Source organism: Pongo pygmaeus, chromosome 20 (assembly GCF_028885625.2).
Source record: "Pongo pygmaeus isolate AG05252 chromosome 20, NHGRI_mPonPyg2-v2.0_pri, whole genome shotgun sequence".
NCBI classification, from domain to species: domain Eukaryota; kingdom Metazoa; phylum Chordata; class Mammalia; order Primates; family Hominidae; genus Pongo; species Pongo pygmaeus.
In genome coordinates, this window is record NC_072393.2 from 21,688,720 (window position 1) to 21,709,169 (window position 20,450).

The following is a 20,450-nucleotide window of genomic DNA, read 5'->3' on the forward strand; positions in this document are numbered from 1 at the left end:
AAACATCTTAAAGTTAAAAAAATAAGGCCAGGCATGGTGGCTCACACCTGTAATCCCAGCACTTTGGGAGGCTGAGGTGGATAGATCACCTGAGGTCAGGAGTTTGAGACCAGCCTGGCCAACATGGTGAAACTCCGTCTCTACTAAAAATACAAAAATTAGCTGGGTGTGGTGGCAGACACCTGAGACTGAGGCAGGATAATCACTTGAACCCAGATGGCAGAGATTGCACCACTGCACTCCAGCCTGGGTGACAGAGTGAGACTCCATCTCAAAAAAAAAAAAAAAAGTAAAGAAGATATATTTTAACTTCTTAAAAACTTTAATTAAATACAAAACCTATACTGCTACATTTTCCAGTTTGTTATTGATACTACAAATTATATTATGTATCTATTAACAGATTTATATCTTGTATTTTTATATCTACAGAACTTTAACGGTTTTAGGTACCATTACTATGGTAGTAAAAAATTCTATATGTATCTGCATATTTATATTTAATAGGGAGTTTTATATATATATGTGGTTTTATGATGCCATCTAGCATCATTTTATTTTTCAACAAAATGGATTCATTTTAGCATTTCTATTTGTTTATGCGCAGAGTCTGTGTTTCTCAGACTGGATCTTGGACTCCTGGTCTCAAGAGATCTGACTGCCTTGGCTTCCTAAAGCTGTAGAATTACAGGCATGAGCCACTATGTCTGGCCACCATGTAACATTTCTTGTAGGAATGTGCTAGTTGTAATGAACACCCTGAAATTTAATTTAGGAAAGTCTGTATTTTTATTTTGTTTTTCAAGTAAAATAACTTTGAATTAAATATTATTGGTTAGAATTTTTTATTACATCAAAATTTGGGAAGTTCTCAGCTTTCTTTTTCTTTAATTTACCTCTGTATTACTTTTTCCCTATATTATTCTTCTTTTTTTTTTTTTTTTTTTTTGAGACAGAGTCTCTCTCTGCTGCCCAGGCTGGAGTGCGGTGGCTCGATCTCAGCTCACTGCAAGCTCTGCCTCCCGGTTCACGCCATTCTTCTACCTCAGCCTCCCGAGTGGCTGGGACCACAGACGTCCACCACCATGCCCGGCTAATTTTTTGTATTTTTTTAGTAGAGGCGGGGTTTCACCGTCTTAGCCAGGATGGTCTCGATCTCCTGACCACATGATCCACCCACCTCGGCCTCCCACGCTGGGATTACAGGCATGAGCCACTGTGCCCGGCCCCCCATATTCTTTTTCTAAGATTTATTTCATGAATATATTGATGGACTTGATGGTGTCCAATAAGTTTTACATTCCATATTTTTCTTTTGTTTTGCAATTTTATATTTTTATGTTATATATTTTAGGGTATGCCACCTCATACCAGTTAACTGTGTTTTGATGTTTTAGTTTATATTATAATTGTGTATGACAATGTTTAACTCTGTACAATTTAAGGCAGTTTGGAGCAGAATCAAATATAAATCAGCCATATGTCTATTGCCAATATAATTATCTCTTTTATCTCTTTTTCCCTGTATAAATATTATCTCTGTATTTTTTATGACTTGTATATTTGTTATGTAGGTTTGTTGTGAATGGCTATTCAATCTTGTCTAGGTGAGTCATCTCCTAATTTCAATATCTATTGTGAAGCTATATTATTTTTGTGTGGAAGGAACACTCTTGGATTTGAAGATTATATACAAACTATCATAACTTTGTATCTTTTTTAGGTATTATTATTTTTACTTGTCAGAACCACATAACAAAATTTATTATCAAACATTTTAAAATATGCTGTTTAGGCTAGGCGCAGTGGCTCATGCCTGTAATCCCAGCTCTTTCGGAGGACAAGGTGGGAGGATTGCCCGAGGTCAGGAGTTCGAGACCAGCCTGGCTAACTTGGTGAAATCCTGTCTCTACTAAAAATACAAAAATTGCCCTGGTGTGGTGGTGAGTGCCTGTAGTCCTAGCTACTCAGGAGGCTGAGGCAGGAGAATCACTTGAACCCGGGAGGTAGAGGTTGCAGTGAGCTGAGATCATGCCACCACACTCCAGCCTGGGCAACAGAGCAAGATTCTGTCTTTGAAAAAAATAAAATATGCTGTTTAGTCATATTAATTATATGACAATATTATGCAACATATCCCTATAATATTTATATGTTGCAAAGCTAAATCTCAATACACACTTAACAAGAACCAATTTTTCTGACTTTCTGGCACTTTGCAAACACCACTTTGTTTTCTTTTTCTAAGAGTGTAACTGCTTCATGTATCTCCTACAGTCTCTTTTTGTGGCTGGCTCATTTCATTTTGCATAATGTCATCAAGCTTTATCTTTATAATTGTTAGAATATTTTTGGCTTTTTAAGTCCTAGGTGATACTCCAGTATTTTTATATTTTAAATTATATCTACTGAATAATTGGGTGACAGAAATTTGCATTCCTTTTACCTACTGGCTTTCAGTAGCAATGCTGCAATAATTATGGATATGCAAATAACTTCATATGGCCATATATGTGAACATTTATACATGTGCTAACTTCTATTTTATTAGTTCACTTTGTTTTGAGACAGAGTCTCACTTTGTCACCTGGGCTGGAGTGCAGTGGCGTGATCTCGGCACACTGCAACCTCCACCTCCCGGGTTCAAGCGATTCTCCTGCCTCAGCCTCTTGAGTAGCTGGGACTACAGGCTTGTACCACCAAGCCCAGCTAATTTTTTTACTTTTAGTAGAGATGGGGTTTCACCGTGTTGGCCTGGATGGTCTCGATCTCTTGACCTCGTGATCCGCCCACCCTGGCCCCCACAAAGTGCTGGAATTATAGGCGTGAGCCACTGCACCCAGCCTATTAGTCTACTTTTTAGCCATTATACTCATACCAAATTGTTTTTATTCTGTAACTTTGTAATGTATTTTGAAATCAGGAACTATAATGACTTCAACATTGTTCCTTTTTTTGAATACTTTGGGTACTTTATTGTCTTTTGAGAGTCCATATACTACTTTTGGAGTTGCTGTTTCTGTTTCCTCAAAAATGCAATGAGAAATTTTTAAAAAACCATTGCATTAAATCTCTATATTACATTGAGCAGTATGGACATCTTCAAAATATTAATTATTTCAACCTTTGAACAGGAGCATGCTGGAGAATTTGTTTAATATCTATATAGTTATAAATTTTTCAGTTTTTGTCTGTTGTTTTATACTCATTTCATTTTGGTCATAGAATGTAATTCATAAATTTGTTTTTAAAAACTTAAAAATTAAAAAAATTTGTTAAGACTTCTTTTTTTGCCTGCCAGGTGGTCTATCAAGGAGAATGTTGTATGAGCTATTGAGAAGGGCGTGCATCCTGATATTGTTGAGGTGTCTTCTCTATACCTCTGTTAGAAATAATTGTTTTATACTGCCTTCAAGTCCTCTCTTTACTTACTAATATTCTGTCTTGTGTTATTTTTATTACTGAAAGTTGGGTATTGAAATGTCCTACCATATATATTACTGTCTAGGTGTTTTTTCCATTCTGTCAATATTTGCTTTATATATTTGGAGACTTAATGTGAGATACAAACACACACACACACATATATATACATAGGTTCCCAGTAAATGAATGTATTATTGTTTAATGTCCTTCTTTGTCTCTTTGCAGTTTTGACTTAAAGTACATTTTATAAACTATGACAGTTTTTGACTTAAGATGTAGCTTGTGTAATATTATTTTGGCCTCTTCTGCTCTCATTTGGTTAATATTTGCATGGAGTGTCTAAGTCCATCTTGCCACTTTCAATCCTTTTTTATCATTAGATTTTAGCTGACTCTTGTAGAAAGGCAAGTTGCATCTTGGTGTGAGAAACAAACTCACCGATCCAAACCCAAAGAACGGACTCAGAGACCTGGAGAACAGCGAAAGTGAGACTTTTAATGACGGTCTTGCAAGATTGAGTGTCTGGCATACAGGCACATGCAGCACAGTTTCAACAAACAATTTATCTCTTCGTGCACAGGTTCCTCGTAGGCTAACTACTATTGGGTCACAATCTTCCCAGATGTCACCTATTGGCAAGGGCTTTAGGTGTTTTTCTTATGAGTTGTCTTGTTGCATTTTGTTGCAGCCCAAAATGCATCGCGACTGTTCAGGACTCTTCAGACATTTGACTTCTGGCCCTAGTGGCTGCACTTAGCTGATAAGAAAGGGTACAATTATCTATGTTGCAAACTAACCTAAATTTTTTGGTGGGGTGGAGGAGGGGTAGTTGCGGAGACCCTGACCTATAGGCGCCTGGCTACTGGGTAAAAGAGAAGGCAGGAAGGAGGGGGGTAGTGACTCAGTACACTCTACTTCTTTATGTCTTTATTTCCATGTAACCTGCTTAAAACTAACGCACTTAGAATTGAGATTGGACCATCACATATAGGTTATTTTCTACATTGGTTTTTTTATTTTTATTTATTTATTTATTTTGATACAAAGTCTCAGTGTGTCGCCTAGGCTGGAGTGCAATGGCATGATCTTGGCTCACTGCAACTTCCGCCTTCCAGATTCAAGTGATTCTCCTGCCTCAGCCTCCCGAGTAGCTGGGATTACAGGCAGGTACCACCACACTGAGCTAATTTTTGTATTTTTGCTAGAGATGGGGTTTCACCATGTTGGCCAGGCTGGTCTCAAACTCCTGACCTCAAGTGATCCGCCCATCTTGGCTTCTGAAAGTGCTGGGATTACCGGCATGAGCCACTGCACCCAGCCAAACATTTTTTTAATAAATCACTTTATTGAACGTATGTCTCATGAGTGGAAAGTTAGTTATATACATGTATGTGTATATATATAAACTCTGAAACAGAAAGACTTATTAATGTTATTTTATTGTTTTATTTGATTCTTGTATCTTTGTCTCTCATTTTCTCTCTTAATTTGTGTCTTTTTAATTTTTATGTTGATATGCTTTTACTTCTTTCTTATTTTGTTTGTGTCTCTATACAAATATATTATTTGTGCTATTTTGGGGATTACATAAAACCTCTAACAGATACAACGATATATTTCAGTCTGGTAAAAAGAAAAAAACTTCAGTTACATGCAAATATTTTTTCTCATTACATCTGCCCTCAAATTTTTCATTGATGTTTGAATTATATTTTTTTATGTTGTATATTCACTAACAGATGTTTATAATGATTTCTATGCTTTTAACTTTCAAATTTTAGAAAATAATTAAAAATGTTTTCTGCACCATTATAATAATGCTTAAAAATTCAATTTTTGTGTTTGTGCATATCTTTTCCAGAAAATAATGTATTTTTCTATGATTATGTGTTGTTTCATTGAATAATGTTATTTTCAGTAGAAGCAACTGCTTTTAGCATCTTTTATGTGTAGAGCATACGGATTACCAATGCACTTTTTCAGAATTTGGTTATTTTTTAAGTTTTTTTTTTTTTTGCTGATGGTATTATACTCACTTGATAGCTATTTTTTTCAGGACTTTGACTATATCAGACAGTACCCTTCTGGCCTGCAAAATTTTTGTTGACAATTTACTGGCCGTCTCATAAGACTATGCTTGCAAATGACATCACTTTTATCTTGCAGTTTCCAAGAGGCTGTTTTTGTCTGTGACTTTTGAAATTGTGCTTATATATGTGTTTGTTATAAATATCTTTGTGTGTATCCTAGTTTGTTTTTTGAGCTTCTTCATTTTCACGTCTTTTTTTTTTTTTTCTTTTTTTGAGACGGATTTTCTCTCTGTCGCCCAGGCTGGAGTGCAGTGGCGCATCTCTGCTCACTGCAAGCTCCGCCTCCCGGGTTCACGCCATTCTCCTGCCTCAGCCTCCTGCGTAACTGGGACTACAGGCGCCCGCCACCATGCCCGGCTAATTTTTTGTATTTTTTTTAGTAGAGACAGGGTTTCACCATATTAGCCAGGATGGTCTCGATCTCCTGACCTTGTGATGTGCCGTCTTGGCCTCCCAAAGTGCTGGTATTACAGGCGTGAGCCCCCGCGCCTGGCCGTCATTTTTTCTTTCAGGATTTTTCAGTTAGTCTTATTGATATTTTTTGCCTTCATAATTTCTGTTTTTCTGGTATTTTACGTATTTTTGTTCTTACCCTCATTTTTCTGATTTTCTGTAGTTCTCTATATTTCTATGTCACTCACTATTATTCAATTTGTTTTCAATTTTTAAAATTAATATATACATTTTTATGGTTTCTCTCTGAAACTTATATTTTTGATAAAACCATATTGCCTTATTTTGTATACATTGTAATCTTTGATTGAAATTTGTACATTTAAAAAAGCTACCTGTCACAATCTTTATAATGTAGCTTTGTCCTGGCATAGTCTGAACAATTGTCTTGATTAGAGATACTGGGAGTCTCTCAAGCATGTTGCTAGAATGTGTCTTGTCTACAATTTTGTGTTTATTTTTTAATTAAAGGAGTTTTTCTTCTTTTTTTAGTTTTTTTTTTTTTTTTTTTTTGTCAGACGGAGTCTTGCTCTGTCTCTCAGACTAGAGTGCAGTGGCGCAATCTCAGCTCACTGCACCCTTCGCCTCCTGGGTTCAAGTGATTCTCCTGCCTCAGCCTCCCAAGTAGCTGGGAATACAGGTGCACTCTATCACACCTGGCTAACTTTTGTTTTGTTTTTTTAGTAGAGATGGAGTTTCACCATGTTGGCCAGGCTGGTCTCAAACTTGTGACCTCAAGTGATCCACCAGCCTTGGCCTCCCAAAGTACTGGAATTACAGGCATGAACCACCACACCTGGCCTTTTTTTGTTTCTTCTTAATAGTAATAACTTGCTACACCTGTTTTCTGTGTGTGGCACTGCAGTCTCTCTGCTGCTGTAACATTTAGCTTTGGTCTCAGCAGACTTAAACTGTCATTCCAAAGTATACCACCATTTCTTTCAGCACTGTATGTCATAGGAGACAGAAACCAGTGTCTAGATAGGCCCCTAGAAGCAAGTAATAAAGATGTATGTGCCAGTATTTTAATTGTCTTTTAAAAAAGAAACCAAAAGTTGGCAGTTTACTTCAAAAGGCACTATATTATATTGGGGAGCAGGAAGAGCTGTGTTGGGTAAATTTAACAGACTTTTCTTTTTCTTCTGTGTCACTCTCTATGTTGTGCTCAGCTGGGGCACTTCACACACTTATTTATAAATTTTCCTCAGATGTATTTTTGTTGGATGTTTTTGTTACATTTACATGTCCATAAAAAATTAGGGCCTTTGGGCCAGGCGCTGTGGCCAGTGTGCCAAAATGCGGTAATCCTAGCACTTTGGGAGGCTGAAGTGGACGCATCATCTGAGGTCAGGAGTTCGAGACCAGACTGGCCAACATGGCGAAACCCCATCTCTACTAAAAATACAAAAATTAGCTGCGTGTGGTGGTGCGTGCCTGTAATCCCAGCTACCTTGGAGGCTTGGGCAGGAGAATAGCTTGAGCCTGGGTGGCAGAGGTTGCAGTGAGCAGAGATCATGCCATTGCACTCCATCCTGGGCTACAGAATGAGACTCTGTCTGAAAAAAAAAAAAAAAAAAAAAAATTAGGGCCTTTATTATTTTGCTATGCCATCTTGTTTATGTAGTTTGTATAATTTTATGGGTTAGATTTGTAAAGCATATTCATCTGAGTCTAGTAAATGGAGTAATTTGTTATTTTTATTTCTTTCAGTTATATATTCTCATTTTGCCCAAGACCTTTGGCCAGAGCAAGGCATAAAAGATTCTTTCCAAGAAGTCATATTGAGAAGATATGGAAAATGTGGACATGAAGATTTACAGTTAAGAACAGGCTATAAAAGTGTGGATGAGTATAGTCTGCACAAAGAATGTTATGATGAACTAAACCAGTGTTTGACAACTACCCAGAGTGAAATATTTCAATGTGATAAATATGTGAATGTCTTTTATAAATTTTCAAATCCAAATATACATAAGATAAGACATACTGGAAAGAAGCCTTTCAAATGTAAAAAATGTGACAAATCGTTTTGCATGCTTTTACACCTAACTCAACATAAAAGAATTCATATTAGGGAAAATTCTTACCAATGTGAAGAATGTGGTAAAGTCTTTAACTGGTTCTCAACCCTTACTAGACACAGAAGAATTCATACTGGAGAGAAACCCTACAAATGTGAAGAATGTGGCAAAGCTTTTAAGCAGTCCTCAACCCTTACTACACATAAGATAATTCATACTGGAGAGAAACCCTACAGATGTGAAGAATGTGGCAAAACCTTTAACCGGTCCTCACACCTTACTACACATAAAAGAATTCATACTGGAGAGAAACCCTACAGATGTGAAGAATGTGGCAGAGCTTTTAACCGGTCCTCACACCTTACTACACATAAGATTATTCATACTGGAGAGAAACCTTACAAATGTGAAGAATGTGGCAAAGCTTTTAACCAATCCTCAACCCTTACTACACATAAGATAATTCATGCTGGAGAGAAACCTTACAAATGTGAAGAATGTGGCAAAGCTTTTTACCGATTCTCATACCTTACTAAACATAAGATAATTCATACTGGAGAGAAATTCTACAAATGTGAAGAATGTGGCAAAGGCTTTAATTGGTCCTCGACCCTTACTAAACATAAAAGAATTCATACTGGAGAGAAACCCTACAAATGTGAACAATGTGGCAAAGCTTTTAATGAGTCCTCAAACCTTACTGCACATAAGATAATTCATACTGGAGAGAAACCCTACAAATGTGAAGAATGTGGCAAAGCCTTTAACCGGTCCCCAAAACTTACTGCACATAAGGTAATTCATTCTGGAGAGAAACCCTACAAATGTGAGGAATGTGGCAAAGCTTTTAACCAATTCTCAAACCTTACTAAACATAAGATAACTCATATTGGAGATACATCTTACAAATATCTAGAATGTGATAAAGCCTTTAGCCAGTCTTCAACTCTTACTAAACATAAGGTAATTCATACTGGAGAGAAACCCTACAACTGTGAAGAATACGGCAAAGTTTTCAACCAGTCCTCAAACCTTATTGAACAAAGTAATTCATACTGGAGAGAAACCCTACAAATGTGAAGATTGTGGCAAAGCCTCTAACCAGTCCTGAATTCTTACTAAACATAAGAACATTCATACTGAAGAGGAACCCTATGAGTGTGAAGAATATGGCAAAGCCTTCAACAAGTCCTCAATTCTTACCAGACATAAGATAATTCATGGGCTGGGTTTGGTGGTTCACGCCTGTAATCCCAGCACTTTGGGAGGCTGAGACGGGTGAATCACATGAGCTCGGGAGTTTGAGACCAGCCTGACCAACATGGTGAAATCCTGTCTCTACTAAAAATACAAAATTAGCCATGCGTGGTGGTGCATGCCTGTAATCCCAGCTACTCGGGAGCCTGAGGCAGGAGAATTGCTTGAACCCGGGAGGCAAAGGTTGCAGTGAGCCGAGATCGCGCCATTGCACTCCAGCCTGGGCAACAAGAGTGACACTCCATCTCAGAAAAAAAAAAAAGATAATTCATACTGAAAAGAAACTCTACAAACTTGAAGGATGTGACAATGCTTTTGACAACACCTAAAACTTTTTTAAACGTAAAAAATCATACTGGTGAGAAATCCTAGAAATGTAAAGAATGTGACAAAGCCTTTAAATGGTTGTCACACTTCATTATACGTAAGATAGTTCATACTGAAGAAAACTTCTACAAGTGTGAACAGTGTGGCAAAACTTTCAACAAATGCTCACACCTTATTGCACAGGAGAGCATTTATACTTGAGAAAAATTGTACAAATATAAAGACCATGAAAAAGCCATTAATATCTATTCACATCTTACCACTGGAGAGTTCATACTTAATAAAAGGAATATAAGTGCAATTACTGTCAAAAGATCTTTCAGAAAATATAAACCTTTAAAGCGAAGAAGGTATTTATTTTGAAGATGAACATTACAAATGTGAAGAGGGTTGTAGTACCTTTATTTGTATCACAGATTTTATTGTACACATTTTGTACTAGAAGAAAACTCTGAAGTAGTTGCTCAAACTTTGTTCAACATCAGGGAATTTATATTGAAGAAAAACCTTGCAAATTTAATAAATTTTAAAAAATACTTTTTCAAAAAGTACAGCTTAGAAGACACCAGAGTTCATACTAAAATATATTTTTGCAGATGCAGTAAAAATGAAAATATTTAATCGAAAATTAAGTCTATGTAAATATCAGAGAATTTACTGTAGAAATATATAAGGCACTGAGACTTCAGATATTATACTAAATCAGAGTGCTGAGTACAGAAAATGAAACTGAAGTTGGGGCCAGGTGCAGTGGCTCACACCTGTAATCTAGCACTTTGGGAGGCCGAGGAGGGCGGATCACCTGAGGTCAGGAGTTTGAGACCAGCCTAACCAACATGGAGAAAACATGGCTCTACTAAAAATACAAAATTAGCCAGGTGTAGTGGTGTATGCCTGTAATCGCAGCTACTCGAGAGGCTGAGGCAGGAGAATTGCTTGAACCCGGGAGGTGGAGGTTGCAGTGAGCTGAGATTGCACCATTGCACTCCAACCTGGGCAACAAGAGTGAAACTCTGTCTCAAAAAAAAAACGACAACTAAAGTTGGTAGAAAAATTATTTGTATATAACTTTAAAAGGAGTAGAAGGGCTTTTTGCAGAGTTATTACGTTCGAAGTATACTTTATTTCTTGAAAAAGTTACAGATTTTTTGTAAATAATGATGTAATTCAACTCTCAAAATATTTCCTACTGTTTCTTTATTCCGGTTGTATTCACGTGTGAAAGCATGTGATCAGTTATTGCTGCATTAAAAACATGAGTCTTTTTTATTAGGTGGCCATTATTTATGATCTTTTCTATGAAAGAGTAAGGACATTAAAATGTAAGATTCATGATGAAAAATTAAGTGAAGAGGCTCTTTGTGGTTAACTTATATTGAATAATGCATTAGGTAGGTGTTCAGAGTAATATTATTTTGCATTATGAGAAGAAAACATTTTTAATTTTATTTAAAATTAAATGAAAATAAATTAGTATATTGTTGTACTAATTGTACTTTTGTATAATAAAATCCAGTGTATTTAAAAAATGTTAGATTATGTGTGAAGTTAATATTTTAATCCAATATTTTTAACATGCTAAATACTATTGTGCATTCAGTGAAGTGTTATTATGCCACGAACTTTAACCTGTTCCACTTAAGTGTATAGATGAAAGATCATAACAATAAGGGGCCAGGCGCAGTGGTTCACGCCTGTAATCCCAGCACTTTCGGAGGCTGAGGTGGATGAATCATGAGGTCAGGAGTTCGAAACCAGCCTGGCCAACATGGTGAAACCCCATCTCTACTAAAAATACAAAAATTAGCCAGTTGTGGTGGCTGGCGCCTGTAATTCCAGCTACTTGGGAGGCTGAGGCAGAAGAATTGCTTAAAACCAGAAAGTGGAGGTTGCAGTGAGCCGAGATCATGCCACTGCGCCTGGGCGAAAGAGTGAAACTCTGTCTCAAGAAAAAAAAAAAAAAAAAAAATGATGGTAACAATATACTATTTGGCAACATAGTGGATTAACATCTTGAGTAATCTCTTTTGTCAGTGGGTTTAAACTGCAAATTAGTTAAAGAATATTATTTCTGTAGGTTAAATTTTTCTTTTTCAATTATTTAAATTTATTTTTAAAATTTTTGTGGGTACATAATATGAGTATATATTTATGCCATATATGGCATATTTTGATACAGGAGTACAATATATAATAATCACATCAGGGCAAATGGGGTATCCATCACCTCTAGCAATAATTTATCCTTTGTATTACAAACAATTCAGTTCTACACTTTTAGTTATTTTAAAATGTACAATTGTTATTGGTTACAGGGTTATTTTTATGGTCATAATAAAAAATATGCAAGTATAAATAAAATCCATACATTTCTATATCCTGAATAAATATTATTAAAATTACAAGTATAAATAAAATCCATACATTTCTGAGTCCTGAATAAATATTAAAATTTTCTTACATATATTTTTGAATATGTGGCCTGTCTGCCTGCAAACATACAAACTTTTAGTTTTGATTTACATAGAGTTAAATATATATTAGTCTAAAGATAAACCTTAGTTGTAAGAAAACTATGGAATATGAGTTTGTACCTATTTTCAGAAAAAAAAGAGCAATATAGGAGCAAAGCAAGTCATTTTAACAAGGTGACTACTAGAAAACTAAAAACCTCAAAAATGCCAAAAGCAAACGTATACTCTCTGCTTTGTATTGAATTTATTACTGTATAATCTATGCCTTATACTTCCAAATCTCCCCATGCAATTTCTGTGTTTATACTTGCCTGGTACTCATCATAGACACCTACTTTTTTTGTATTTTGCATATTTATTTTATAGTTTATGAAATATTCATTATGTGAGCTGGAATGTGAGTATAAGAATAATTTTTATGAAATGTGCATACAAAATAATTTGTATATGTAATTCCACAATTAGTATATTAAGTTACATTTTATTTAGTTAGAACACTCCATTTTGTTTTCAATTCGAGAACCCTATATAAGCTTACTATTCTTTAGTTATTGTTCTTTTTACTTTTTATAATTGACATAAGTAAATTTATTTATGGAGTCAAATTGTTCAGGTAAATACAAGGGAAGCTTAGTAAGTCATGAAGATGTTTTTATATGTAAATGTGGAAAGCATATATAGCAGTTCTTGGTGTGTAACATGCTCCAGAAAAAGCCATAAACATTTCTGCTAAAGTTAGTTTGTAACTTCAAGTCAGAGATAGAAAATATTAGTGGTGAAGAAATACAGCTGATGTTTTATGTGGAGAGGACACTTTTTCCAGGCTGCAAAGCTGAGTGTTGCTGAATAAAAAAAAATGTGGCCTGGCATGGTGGCTCACGCCTACAATCCCAGCACTTTGGGAGGCCAAGACAAGTCGATCATGAGGTCAGGAGTTCAAGACCAGCCTGGCCAAGATGGTGAAACCCCATCTCTACTAAAAATACAAAAATTACCTGGGCATGGTGGCAGGTGCCTGTAATCCCAGCTACTTGGGAGGCTAAGGCAGAGAATCCCTTGAACCTGGGAGGCGGAGGTTGCAGTGAGCTGAGATTGCACCACTGTACTCCAGCCTGGGCGACAGAGCGAGACTCCGCCTTTAAAAAAAAAAAAAATGCCGGCTGGGTGCGGTGGCTCACGCCTGTAATCCCAGCACTTTGGGAGGCCGAGGTGGGCGGATCACGAGGTCAGGTGATCGAGACCATCCTGGCTAACACGGTGAAACCCCGTCTCTACTAAAAATACAAAAAATTAACCGGGCGTGGTGACAGGCGCCTGTAGTCCCAGCTACTCTAGTCCTAGCTATTCGGGAGGCTAAGGCAGGAGAATGGCGTGAACTCGGGAGGCGGAGCTTGCAGTGAGCCGAGATCACACCACTGCACTCCAGCCTGGGTGACAGAGCAAGACTCCGTCTCAAAAAAAAAAAAAAAAAGTTGCTTTTATTTTCTTCAGGTTTGTTTGTATTATGTGTATTCCAGCTATGTATGCATCACAGCCCTTATTTTTCTATGTTATGGCTACAGTTTTCTCTTTGTTGTCTTCATGCCGTTTCATTTCACGTGGTACTTTATAGATTTTGATGAGAAACTTGGTAATTTTTAACGCCCTGAAAAAAGTTTTTGTTTTCTATTTCTTTAAGGTGGAGTTTCACTCTTGTTGCCAAGGCTGGAGTGCAATGGTGCGATCTCGGCTCACTGCAACCTCTGCCTCCTGGGCTCAAGTGATTCTCCTGTCTCAGCCTCCCAAGTAGCTGGGATTACAGGTATGCGCCACCACGTCCAGCTAGTTTTGTAGTTTTAGTGGAGATGGGGTTTCACCTTGTTGGTCAGGCTGGTCTTGAACTCCTGACCTCAGGTGATCCACCCACCTCGGCCTCCCAAAGTGCTGGGATTACAGATGTGAGCCACAGCACCCAGCGTGAAAATTGAGTTTAACTGGAGAGTTTGCTTATCAATATAACTTTCAGATCAGTGAATTAAGATAAAGGCATACACTGTCCACAGGTGAGAGAATTAAATCAGTTGCATGGGTTTTGTTTGTTTGTAAAAGGAAAAGCTTATTAGATTGTTATACAAAGTGTGGCAAATAAAAAATTTGCTAGAAAATATACCTTAAAAATTATTTATGTATTTTTTATTTATTTATTTTTTTTGAGAAAGAGTCTCACTCTGTTGCCCAGGCTGGAGTGCAGTGGCGCGATCTCGGTTCACTGCAACCTCTGCCCCCCGGGTTCAAGCGATTCTCCTGCCTCAGTCTCCTGAGTAGTTGGGATTACAGGCGTGCACCACCACGCCCAGCTAATTTTTGTATTTTAAGTAGAGACAGGGTTTCACCATGTTGGCCAGGCTGGTCTCGAACTCCTGACCTCGTGATCTGCCCACCTTGGCCTCCCATAGTGCTGGGATTACAAACACTGCACGTAGACTTTATTTTTTATTTTATTTTATTTTATTTTTTTGAGACGGAGTTTTGCTTCTGTTGCCCAGGCTGGAGGGCAATAGCATGATCTCGGCTCACCGCAACCTCCACCTCCCGAGTTCAAGCGATTCTCCTGCCTCAGCCTTCCCGAGTAGCTGGGATTACAGGCATGCCCTACCACACCCTGCTAATTTTATATTTTTAGTAGAGATGGGGTTTCTCCATGTTGGTCAGGCCAGTCTCGAACTCTCGACCTCAGGTCATCCACCCTCCTCGGCCTCCCAGAATGCTGGGATTACAGGCATGAGCCACTGCACCTGGCAAAAATTAAATTTTTGAGAGAGTTAATGGTAAGTGAACAATTTTATATTTAATTCTCTATGATATAGCAAAACTTAGTTTTCCATGCAGAATCTTCTATTTTTAAGTGTAAATGTTAAAGTTTGCAAAATAATAAAATGACCTCTGTGAATTTGCAATTTGGAAGAATACTTTTTTCCATATTGATATTGAAATTTGGAGGAATTTCTCTTATTTTGTAGAATTTTTTTAGTGGGTGAAGTTCAGTCTTCAGTTTTTATTTTTAGTCACCTAACTATAGCCAACTCCTCAGTCATTTTCTCTGGATAACTTTTGGAGATCCTGACAGTTTTTGTATTAAAACATTTACTGTTAGTTTGCATGCAAACTAGTTATGTTGTGTTCACAGAGTGGCCAGTTATGGGACCATAGGCAACACCTGCCCCCTTAGTGTCTTTCATACCATTACCATCATCACCAGAAACTCCAGGTGCCCCAAGCTTAAAGCAAAAATCCTGAAGTACATCAGCTGCTCCCTTGCAAGGTGCTGGGTTCAGAACATGCTGTTAAAATATCAGAGTTCCTGGCCAGACGTGGTGGCTCACGCCTGTAATCCTAGCACCTTGGGAGGCTGAGGCGGGCAGATCACAAGGTCAGGAGTTCGAGATAGCCTGGCCAATGTAGTGAAACCCCGTCTCTACTAAAAATACAAAAACATTAGGCAGTATGGTAGCACACACTTGTAATCCCAGCTACTTGTGAGGCTGAGGCAGGAGAATCGCTTGAACCTGGGAGGTGAAGGTTGCAGTGAGCTGAGATGGAGCCACTGCACTTCAGCCCGAGCAACAGGGGGAGACTTCCGACCTCAGGTAATCCACCTGCCTCAGCCTCTCAAAGTGCTGGGATTACAGGTGTAAGCCACCATGCCCGGCCTTTAACTGTTGATTCTATATTTTGTCTTTTATGAAAAGTGCTGCAAACAACATAGAAGTGCAAATGTTCTTCATTAGGCATTATCTGTTTCGGACACATATCCAATGGTGCAATTGCTGTGTTACATGGTAGTTTGATTTCAAGTTTTTTGAGAAACCTCTATTTCATTTTTCATAATAGCTGTCTTCATTTACATTCAAACCAACAGTATGCAAGTATTCCCTTTTCTTCACATCTTTACCAGCACTTTATTCTTTTTCTTTTTAATAAGAGTCATATTACAGGAGTGAGTTGATATCTCATAGTGTTTTTTGGCTTGCCTTTCCCTGATCATAATTGACAATGAGCATTTTTAAATATTTCTGTTGGCCATATGTATGTCTTTTCTTGAAAAAGACTTATTTAAGCCTTTTGCTTATTTTAAGTTATTTGTTTTTTGTTGTAGTCATTTGAGTTTCTTATATATTTTTAATATTAACTCCTTGTCACATATATGATTTGCAAATATTTTCTCTCATTAATTAGTTGTCTCATCCTGTTGATTGTACCACATTCTGTGCAGCAGCTTTATAATTTGAAGTAATCTGACTAATCTATTTTTTCTTCTATTCCCTGGGATTTTGAGGTTAAATAAACTCACTGCCCAGAACAATGTGATGGAGATTTCACTCTATTTTTTAGTAGTAGTTTCAGGCCTTACATTTAAGTATCTAATTTATTTTCAGTTGATTTTTTTATATGGTGTGAGATAAGGGTCTCATTTTACTGTGCTGCCTGTGGATATAGTTCTCTCAACACCATTTATTGAAGATACTGTTCTTTCCTTAAGAAATCGTCACCTTTATTTAAAATCAGCTAGTTGTAAATACACAGATGTATTTCTGGTCTCTCTTTTTCTGCTTGATTGGCCTATATGTCTGTCTTTATTGAGTACCATACTGTTTTAGTTACTATAGCTTTGTGGTATATTTCAAAGTCAAATAGAGGGATATCTTCACTTTTTTTTTTTTTAATTGCTTTGGCTATTTGGATCTTTTGTGGTACCATATGAATTTTAGATATACATTTTTAAATTTCTTTTTTTTTTTGAGACGAAGTCTCACTCTGTCGCCCAAGCTGGAGTGCAGTGGTGTGATCTCAGCTCACTGCAACCTCCGCCTCCTGGGTTCAAGTGATTCTCCTGCCTCAGCCTCCTGAGTAGCTAGGATTACAGGCCCAACAGGTGCACACCATCACGTCCAGCTAAGTTTTGTATTTTTGGTACAGACGGGGTTTCACGGTGTTGGTCAGACTGGTCTCAAACTCCTTACCTCAAGATCTGCCCACCTCAGCCTCCCAAAGTGCTGGGATTACAGGCGTGAGCCACCATGCCCAGCCTACTTTTTTAAATTTCCATAAAGTATGTCACTGGTATTTTGATAGAGGTTGCATTATATCTGTAGATCATTTTGTGTAATACAGATATTTAATTACTAATAATGCCAATTCATGAATGAATATTATTTTATTTGTATATTACTTAATTTCTTTAATATTCTTTAGAGTATAATGCAAGATGTTTCAACTTTTTGGTTATATTTATTTCAAAGCATAGTTACTAAAGTTATTTTAGATGGAATTGTTTTTTAATTTCATTTTGAGATAGTTGTTATTGTATAGAAATGCTACTTACTTTTGGATGTAGCTTATTTATTCTGAAAGTTTAATAACTTTGTTTATTAGTTCTAATAGTTTTTGTAAAGTCTGAGGCTTTTCTATACTTCAGATATTGTATAGAAATAAAAGATTATTATACAGGGATAATTTAAATTCCTTTTTTCTAATCTGAATGCTTTTGATTTTACTCTCTAATTTCTTTGTCTTGGACATTTAGTACTATGTTTAGTAAGACTGACTAGAGTGGGCATGCTTGTCTTGTTCTAGCTCTTAGAGTAAAAGCTTGCAACATATCCCTGTTTAGCGTGTTATTAGCTGTGCATTTTTTGGTTATATGTGGCATTTATTGGCTGAGGTGCATTTGTTCCATACCTATTTTTTTCAGAGATTCATCATAAGGGAGTGTCAACTTCTGTCAAACTTTTCTTCTGCATCTCTTTCTTTCTTTTTGTACTTTGCATCTATTTAAATGTTAGAGTTGTGAAATCACAATAAATCCTACATAGACATGAAAAATCCGCAGAGACTACTATGAACATCTCTATGCCTGCAAACTAGAAAATTAGAAGAAAATAGATAAAATCCTGGATACACAAACTTCCAAGATTGAGCCAGGAAGAAACAGAAGTCTTGAACAAAGCAAAAATGTATAAAATATATAATGAAATTGAATTAGTAATAAAAAACCTACCAAGTGTGATTCAACATGTAAAGATGATAAAACCAAAAAACGATATGATTAACACAATAGATGCAGAAAAAAGCATTCAAGAAAGTTCAGCATTCATGAAAATATTCTCCACAAAGTAGGCATTGATGAAACATACCTCAAAATAATAAGCCATCTATGACAAATCCTCAGCTAGCATTATACTTAAGCAAAAGCTGGACGCATTCTCCATTAGAATAAAAATAAGACAAGAATATCCACTTTATCCCTTCTATTCAACATAGTTCTGGAAGTCCTAGTCAGAGCAATTCAACAAAATAAAGAAATAAAAGGCATCTAAAGCCTGGCATGGTGGCTCATGCCTGTAATACCAGCACTTTGGGAGGCCGAGGCGGGCAGATCACCTGAGGTCAGGAGTTCGAGACCAGCCTGACCAATATGGGGAAACCCCATCTCTACTAAAAATACAAAATTAGCTGGGAGTGGTGGCACGTGCCTGTAATCCCAGCTACTCAGGAGGCTAAGGCAGGAGAATCACTTGAACCCAGGAGATGGAGGTTGCGATGAACCGAGATCATGCCATTGCACTCCAGCCTGGGCAACATGAATGAAACTCCGTCCCCCCCACCCCACCCCCCAAAAAAACTCATCTAAATAGAAAGAGAGGAAGTCAAATAATCTTCACTGATTATATAATTCTCTACCTAGAAAACAAAAGATTTTGGGCCAGGCGCAGTGGCTCACGCCTGTAATACCACACTTTGGGAGGCCGAGGTGGGTAGATCACTTGCGGTCAGGGGTTCAAAACCATCCTGGCCAACATGGCTAAACCCCATCTCTACTAAAAATACAAAAGTAGCTGGGTGTGGTGGCGCATGCCTGTAATCCCAGCTACTTGGGAGGCTGAGGCAGGAGAATCATTCGAACCTGGGAGGCAGAGGTTGCAGTGAGCTGGAATCACATCATTGCACTCCAGCCACTCCAGCCTGGGTAACGAGCGAAATTCCATCTAAAAAAAAAAATTCACCAAAAGACTCCAAAGCTTAATGAATGACTTTAGCAAAGTATCGGGATACAAAATTAATATACACAAGTAGCATTTTTGTACACCAATAACATTCAAAATCAAGAACAGTTTTATTTTATTTATTTATTTTTGAGTTGGAGTTTTGCTCTTGTTGCCCAGGCTGAAGTTCAATGGTGCGATCTTGGCTCACTGCAACCTCCGCTTGCCGGGTTCAAGCGATTCTCCTGCCTCAGTCTCCCAAGTAGCTGGGATTACAGGCGCACACCACCATGCCCAGCTAATTTTTTGTATTTTTAGTAGAGACGGGGTTTCACCATGGCCAGGCTGGTCTTGAACTCCTGACCTCAGGTGAGCCGCCCGCTTTGGCCTCCCAGAGTGCTGGGATTACAGGCGTGATCCACCGTGCCTGGCCAAGAACAGTTTTATTTTGAATAACCACAGACAAAAAATAATATACCTACATATACACTAAATCAAAGAGGTAAAATATCTCTACAAGAAGAAGTACAAAACACTACTGGAAGAAATAAGAGACAATGCAAATAAATAAAAAAGCATTCTACGCTCATGGATTTGAAGAATGAATGTAATTAAAATGTCTATGCTGCCTAAAGCAGCCTAGAGATTAAGTGGTATATCTATCAAACTATCAATGACATTTTTTATAGAATTAAAAAAAGAAGGCCGGGAGCAGTGGCTAACACCTGTAATCCCAGCATTTTGGGAGGCCAAGGCGGGTCGATCCCAAGGTTCAAGAGATCGAGACCGTTCTGGCCAACATGGTGAAACCCTGTCTCTACTGAAAATACAAAAATTACCCTGGCGTGGTTGCGTGTGCCTGTAGTTCCAACTACTCAGGAGGCTGAGAGGGGAGAATTGCTTGAACCCAGAAAGCGAAGGTTGCAGTGAGCCGAGATTGTGCCACTGCACTCTAGCCTGGCGACAGAACCAGACTCCGTCTCAAAAAAAAAAAAAAAAAAAAAAAAAAAAAAAACACGCCGGGTGCGGTGGCTCACGCCTTTACTCCAGCACTTTGGGAGGCCGAGGCAGGCAGATCACAAGGTCAGGATATCGAGACCATCCTGGCTAACACAATGAAACCCCATCTCTACTAAAAATACAAAAAATTAGCCAGGCGTGGTGGCATGTGCCTGTAGTCCCAGCTACTCGGGAGGCTGAGGCAGGAGAATCGCATGAACCTGGGAGGCGGAAGTTGCAGTGAACCAAGATTGCACCACTGCACTCCAGCCTGGGTGACAGAGTGAGACTCTGTCTCAGAAAAACAAAAACAAACAAACAAACAAAACAAAAAAGCTATTCTAAAATCTATATGGAATAATAAAAGAACTCTAATAGCCA

General features: G+C 37.7%; 1 protein-coding gene across 1 annotated transcript in view; it reads left to right on the top strand.

Annotated features, from left to right (window-relative positions):
- Positions 1–20,450, top strand: part of LOC129020592 (zinc finger protein 430) — a 97,996-nt gene that overhangs the window by 25,435 nt on the left and 52,111 nt on the right. The window contains 3 exon segments of the mRNA XM_063657749.1: positions 7,680–9,024; positions 9,026–9,219; positions 9,693–9,737. Of these exon segments, the coding sequence (XP_063513819.1) occupies positions 7,680–9,024; positions 9,026–9,219; positions 9,693–9,737 (1,584 nt within the window).